The sequence below is a fragment of the Aedes albopictus genome, chromosome 3 (assembly GCF_035046485.1).
Source record: "Aedes albopictus strain Foshan chromosome 3, AalbF5, whole genome shotgun sequence".
Classification (NCBI taxonomy): Eukaryota; Metazoa; Arthropoda; class Insecta; order Diptera; family Culicidae; genus Aedes; species Aedes albopictus.
This window is the reverse complement of record NC_085138.1, coordinates 381,523,638-381,531,131: the sequence shown is the minus strand read 5'-3', so window position 1 is coordinate 381,531,131 and position 7,494 is coordinate 381,523,638. Positions and strand designations below refer to the sequence as shown.

Genomic DNA, 7,494 nt, shown 5'->3' with positions numbered 1-7,494 from the left:
GCTTCGCATCATCTTCAAGACGTCCGAGTACTTGGACTGTTCCGTCTTGATGACGATAGCGTCACCTTTTTCGCGCTTGGCACCTGCCCTCCTACGCCTTGGCTTGGCGTCCTGCGCTACTACCTGCGGATTCGCCTTCTTCTTCCTCTTCCGCTCTACCTTCGTCCAAGGGGGGTCCACCCCTTGGATCGCCCTACTCTGTGGCTGTTGAGGGCCCACTAGCGGTCGCAACCCCTTGTTCCCATCGTTCCGGGACGGGCCAGCCTTTTCAGGCCCACCCTTCCCAGCTTTCCGGGAACCCTGGCTGGGGTCCGACCTTCCGGCATTATTACCGACTTTCGGGGTAATGATTCGCCTGGCCTTGCGGGCACCGCCAGACAGCTCCTCGCCTGACGGTTGCCTCGCCCGCTTCTGCGATTGCTTGCCCCGTTTGTCGCGAGCAGTCGCTTCCGCCTTATTCGGACTTCCTGCGAAGGAGAAGGCCTCCGTTTGGGTAAACTTCGGCACTTTCTCATTTGCAGGCTCCGCTGCTGCAGCAGTCAGCAACGCGAGTGCCGCGTGCTCCTGCTTGGCATTGTCGATCGACGCCCTAAGTCGAAGCAAGGCCGTTTTCAGGTCCTTGCTTATATTCGACTTAGTGGACGCAAAGTCGATGATTTTGCCAAGCTGCTGCTCAGCCACCTCTATTGCGGACCGTCCTTTGGATCCTCGGTTGACGGCCCTCAACAACCACGCTCCGTCCATAACCTCCACCGGCTGGCTTGCCGGGTAATGGTTGATTTATGGAAACAGTTTACATCACTTAAAACAAAGTCTGAACAGACGAAAAAATACGCAAACCTGTTACCGCTCAACAGCACAATTGCGCTGGTTCGTCACGAAAGGGATATGAAGTGAATCAGACCTGAATCACTTGTATTTGAATTGAATCAGACCTGAATCACATGAATATGAAGAGAATCAGCTCTGAATCACTTGAATATGAAGTGAACCAGACCATAATCACTTTTATATGAAGATAATCAGACCTGGATCACGTGAATATGAATTCAATCAGACCGGAAACACTTAAAAATTAAGTATGTCATACCATAACCACTTGAATATGAAGTGAACCAGACCTGAATCACTTGAATGTGGAAAGAATCAAATCTGAATCACTTAAATCTGAGGTGAACCAGACCTGAATCACATTAATATGAAGAGAATCAGACCTGGATCACTTAAATATGAAGAGAATCGAACCTGGATCATTTGAATATGAAGTGAACCAGACCAGAATCACTTTTATATGAAGATAATCAGACCTGAATCACTTGAAAATTAAGTAAGTCAGAGACGAACCAGCCAAGGGCTGAAAGTCTCTTTAATAAAGACAAATCAATCAATCAAGTAAGTCATACCATAATCACTTGAATATGAAGTGAACCAGCTCTGAATCACTTGAATATGGAAAGAATCAAACCTGAATCACTTGAATATGAGGTGGACCAATCCTGAATCACTTGAATGTGAAGAGAATCAGACCTGAATCACTTAAATAGATCTGAGTAAGGTCTGGGAGTCATAGATAAACTTCTAATGGGATCCTGGTTCTGGAGAAGCAATGAAATAACACGATGAACAATCAGAGGAATTATTACGAGAAACCCCACAGAAAATATCAGGAAAAATTTCCTGAAATCCTATTGGAAAGAATTCTAAGAAAAACAGCTTCACAAATTACTGAAAAACTTACACATCGCTCTCCCAAAGGCACTCCGGAAAACTCTAAACTCGGATCTCTTGCTGGAACTCCGAAATGAATTCTTGGGAAAAAATCTTGATATCATTTACAAGATGTTTTTTTTCTAGTTTGTACATTCCATTGTTTTATTCGTGTCGGAAACAATAGAACGTTTACTTCGAATAACCATGAGTCATTCAATCAATTTGCCGATTTGACGTGGAATAACCAAAAACCGCTAATTTTTCTCGAACTCGATCGTTAAATCTACACACGCACAGCTTCACGTTGAAAGTTTGTTGTTGCAAAAGCAGTATATTCTTTGTCTCTTCACCTGTACACGCGGAGCTCCTTCCTTACCCAGTTCACACCTCAAACAGCGCATTCAACTGTTATGTCCTCCGGTGGATGGCAATGCTGATGATACTCACTCCGCACAGCACCACCGTCACAATTCCGAGCGTCATGTACACCGACGTGATCAGCCAAAAGGTAAACAAATACAGCGACTTGTTGCAGTACTTGCCCATGGCCGGATCGTAGTTCGGCTCGTAGATCCGGTAGATCCAGAACGACCCGATAATGAACCACCCCAGCATGAAGCAGTTGATCAGCGTTTGGGTGGGTGATTGCCGCAGCCTTTCCAGGGCTTGTTCCTCGCGGCTGCGAACCCGCGTCGACAGGTGCAACAGCTGCTTGAGCACTCCGAAGCCGCCCCCGACCAGCAGGTACACCGGAATGTATTCGCCCTGGGGGCAGTCGTACAGGTAGACGGCCCCGAACACGATCATACACACCGGGATGACGATCGTGATGCCCAGGATGATTGTGCAGCCCACTGGAATGAGATGGTTGAATGAGTTAGGTTTTATTTTTTTTTAGTTCTTCCCTGGAGAAATGCCGATGGAATTCCGGAAGGGACTGCCTGAAGACTTCCTGAGGGGATCTTTAGTAGTATTTCTGGAGGGAACCATGAAGAAACCGCTAAGGAAATCCCTCAAAACATCCTTAGAGTAAAGTGGGGCAAAAGTTCGAGTGGGGCAAGAGTTTCTTTTGAAGTTTTTGAGCACAATTCAAATTATTTCTTTCGGGTGTCAAGATTGTTCAAAGCCTTTTAGAAAAAGAGTCTTTCACTCCAAAAATTATGGGAATTGATCAATATTTCGAAAAATTATGACAAAATGTTGGTTTTTGATCAAAAAATTGTAACATGTCATGGTCCTTCCAACGCATGGAATGCAGTGGCGTCTCGTAACCTCACTTTTTACCTGTTCAACGACCCAAAAACTTGCAATTGCAAAGAATTTGCTATCAAAATCGATTTGGAAATGGGCGAAACAGGGATGGGAACACTCACTTGCGAAGAGTTACACTCACTTGCTGTTTTCTCAGCTCAGAAGCGTGCTATTAAGAAACGATGTATGGACGACTTTTGGCTTGTGGTTTTGTCTAAAAGTTTGTCGAATAGAGTACGGGTCGCAAACCCATACCTAAGTCGTGACAGAGCTGCGAAAGCGACTCTCCACGAGGTGAGTGTAATTTACATTCACCTCATGGAGAGTTGCCTTCGCAGCTCCCTCACGCCTTCGATATGCGTGTGCGACCCATACTTCGTTCGGCAAACTTTTAGACAAAACCAAAAGGCAAAAGTCGTCCATACATTGTTTCTTGATAGCAAGTTTCTGAGCTGAGAAAACAGCAAGTGAGTGTAACTCTTCGCAAGTGAGTGTTCCCATCCCTGGGGCGAAAACAACTATTCTCGTCATATTCTACTAATTACAAGTTAATTTGTCCAAAAAAATCAAGAATTTACACTTGTTGAACAGGTAGAGTTGAGGTTAGGGAATCGCCACTGATGGAATGGAATTGTAATGAAATCGAATTCGATATTTTATTTTGGGGCGTAACTAGGTATATTTTGAAGATGCTTTAGCATGTATAACTTCTCGCAAAAAAGATTTGGAAATCATATTTTACACATAGTGGGGCAAAAGTTCGAATTGTGGGGCAAAAGTTCGAGTCATGTGGCAACTTCAGGTAAAAACCTAAAATTGTGCAATATATACATATTATCTCTAAGAATGATGGAATTAGTAAGAAAATTCGATCAAAGTTGAAAAAAATGTTGTTTTATTTGGATTTGGCGGAAAACTACTAATTTTTGGTGTAATAAATTTAACCCTGAATTGGGTAAAATCCAGATCGAACTTTAAAGTGTATTCCAGTTCCAACATCAAATATCAAGTGGTTTCAGATATTCATATTACAAAAGTGTCAAAATAGTGTGCTACGATTAGCGAAATTCCACAAACACTAGATTCGAACTTTTGCCCCAGTAATGGGGCAAGAGTTCGAATAAGACACACACATACAAAAAGTGTTGTAACTCAAAATTGATAAGACATTTAGCGTTACTGTGTTCAGCAAAATTTTAGCTCATGGATGGTATACTATAGATTCACCACACGGTATTCATTTATTTTTATCTGCTTCGATTCTTTGAAAAAAAAGTTCAATTTTCAACTAGGGTCGAACTTTTGCCCCACTTTACTCTAAAGGAATCCCTGGGCGCATAACTGAAGGCATCTTTGGAGAAATTATTGAAGGGATCTCTGAAGGAGTCTCTGAAAGAATTTCAGAAGGAATTCCCGAAGGAAATCTTGAGAGAATTTCTCAAGGAATCTCTGGAAGAAATACTTCAATAGTCGCTGAAAGGATTGCTTAAGCATTTACTTAAGCGATCATTGAATCCCCTTGAGATATTGTTCAAAGAAATCCTGGAAAAATTCCTAACAAAATCACTAGCAGAAATTCCTCAAGAAATTTATGGAGGAATGTCTGAAGGAATCTCTTGTTGAATTTCTAAAAAGATCCTTGGAGAAATTCCTCAAAGAAGCACTAGAAAAATTCCTGTTGTATTTCCAGATTCTTGAAGGAATTCTAGAATCGCTGGATAAAACTCAGAAGGAATCCCTGAAGGAATCTGGAACAATCATTGGCGTAACTAGAGGGGGGCCCTGGGGGGCCAGCCCCCACCACCCCCCCCCCCCCCCCCAGAAATTTTTCATGACTTTATATACAAAAATTAAAAAAAAATCTGAAAACCACTGTCGTGGTGACAAACATAGATCTATAACACTAGTTTACAGCATTTTTGAACTCGGTAAGCTGATGATCATTTTTGGTGTAGAATCATGCCCTGAGTTCGAAAACGCGAAGGAAAAAAATTACAGTAGAGCGGAAATTTTTTCGACTTTCCATACAAGGTTGATGATTTGAAATCGATTTTGGTTCTATTTTTAAGCAAAGTCGCTCACTTCAAACATCTCATTCTCCGTAATCAATGCTCCGATTGAGCTGAAATTTTTACTGTAACTCGCCTACATATGATATGTCAAATAAACGTCGAGAAAGAATTTTTCAGTTGGTTTTAGCTTATTGAAAAAAATACATTTCTTCAAAAAATTTTGGGAATTTTGCTAAAATTTAAGAAGATCGTCCCCAAAATTCGCCAATATCTTGAATTTCATCAATCTGACGCAAATCCTGTATTCAGATGATCGAATGGTATTGTATTCAGCTTTTAATTCATGGAAAAAGATTTAAAATTGGTTGAACAAAACGCAATATATTTGAACTTTAGTAAATTACATATTTTCAAAAGTTACAAAACTCGATATTGAGCTAAAACTCAAAAACTGTTCTACTTTAAATTTTTTGAAGGTCGGTTTCGAAATCAGCACTAAATTGTGCTTCAAAAATTTTGGTCGTTCACAGAAGTTCACGACTTTCGTTTTATTTTGTAAACTTGTGTAATAGACATTTATATGGCATAATATGTGTTTAAATTGACAGTTATTGGAGACTATTCTCAACTTGTCACTCTTTACAAGATCATTGTTCAAAATTATATAACCAGAATTATATAAATAGCAATGCTTTGTACATCATCTTTTTTAAATCGCTTAAAAATTAAATCTTAATGATAATTTCCAGGAATTCTTTGATGAGTATCTTTAAGAATCTATGAATCTATGTGATTTTTTTTTTATTATCGTACTAATTGGTACGAAATTTTGGAGAATTTTCTGGACAAATTCCTGGCGGAATCCCTGGAGAAGTTCCTGGAGCATTAGGGAAATTTCTGATGAAATTCCAAGATAAATTTCTAAAAGAATTCGCAGAGGAATTTCTGGAGGAATTCCAGGAGGAATTCTATGAGGAATTCTTGGAGGAATTTCAGCAAGAATTACTGGAGGAATCTCACGGAAGAATCCTTAGAGGAATCCTTGAGGAAATTTCTGATGTATTCCTGGTGGAATTTCTGGAGGAATCCGTAAAATAACTCCTGGGTGGAGCGGACCTGGTGTGATGGTTAGAACAGTTGACTATCCCGTCGAGGACCTGGGATCGAATCCCACTCCCGACAAAACTCGCAAAATGTGAGTTCTTCCTTCGGAAGGGAAGTAAAGCGTGGGTCCCGAGATGAAATAGCCTAGGGCTAAAAATCTCGTTAAAACAGATAAAAAAAATAAAATAACTCCTGGACGGATTTCTGGAGGAATCTCTCTCTCCTCTTGGCGTAATATCCTCTTTGGGACAAAGCCTGCATCTCAGCTTAGTGTTCTATGAGCACTTCCACAGTTATTAACTGAGAGCTTCCTCTGCCAGTGACCATTTTGCATGCGTATATCGTGTGACAGGCACGAAGATACTTTATGCCCCTTTACGAAAATATCCTAGACCGACCGGGAATCGAACCCGTCACCCTCAGCATGGTCATGCTGAATACCCGTGCGTTTACCGCCTTGGTTACACAGAAAAAAAAATGTAATTAAATTTCAGCGAGAAATCATGCACATAAAGGGAATGCTAGAGTTAGTGCACTTTTACATGAGATATAATGTAAAATTACATTACCATCGTGTAAATTTCTGCCAACCATCGCGTAAACCATCATGGACTCCAACCGGTTACGCGACTATTGGCGGAAATTCACACGAACGCAACGTGATTTTACATGATATCTCATGTAAATATGCACTAACTCTAGCATTCCCTTTATGTGCATGAATTCTCGCTGAATTTTAATTACATATTTTTTCTGTGTATATGGGCCCTTTCTAGAGAAATCTCTGGAGTTGAAATTCATGGATTAATTCCTGGAGGAAACCTTCAAGAATTTCCGGAGGAATCCCTTGGAAAAATTCCTATAAAATTTCCTGGAAAATCTCCTGAAAGAATATCTGAAGCAATCTCTGAAGGATTTCCTGCAGAAATTCTTGGAGGAATGCTGTAGGAATTACCGAAGAAAATCCTGGAGGGATTCCTGGATCAATTTCTGAAGAAATTCCTGTAGGAATTTCTGAAGAAATACCTGGGGTAGATCTTCGTGAAATTCCTGGAGAAGTCCCTGGAGAAATGCCTGGATGAAATCCAGGAGGAATACCTGGAATAATTCCTGAATAAATTCCCAGAGAAATTTCTGCGGGAATTTCTGAAGGAATCAATGGAGGATTTCCTAGAGGATTCCTGAAGAAATCCTTGAAAGGAATTCCTAGAGAAATCTCAGGAGGAATTCATGCAGGAACCCCTGGAGAAATTTTTGGAATAATTCCTGGAAAAACTCCGGGAGGAATCCCTGGGGGAGTTCTTGGAAAGAATTCTGAAGGAATCCCTGAGGAACCTCAGAAGGAATTCCTGGAGGAACTTCCGGATTACTTCCAGGCGGGCTCCCAGGCGGAAAATCTATATAGGAAATCTTGGGA

The 7,494-nt window shown here is 41.1% G+C and overlaps 1 protein-coding gene across 1 annotated transcript in view; it reads right to left on the bottom strand.

The window, feature by feature from the left end:
- Nucleotides 1-1,857: 1,857 nt before the first annotated feature.
- LOC134289649 (uncharacterized) overlaps nt 1,858-7,494 on the bottom strand; it is a 29,686-nt gene continuing 24,049 nt past the window's right edge. The window contains exon 3 of the mRNA XM_062855829.1: nt 1,858-2,564. Within this exon, the coding sequence (XP_062711813.1) occupies nt 2,119-2,564 (446 nt within the window). The 3' untranslated portion in view covers nt 1,858-2,118. The remainder of the gene's footprint in view (nt 2,565-7,494) is intronic.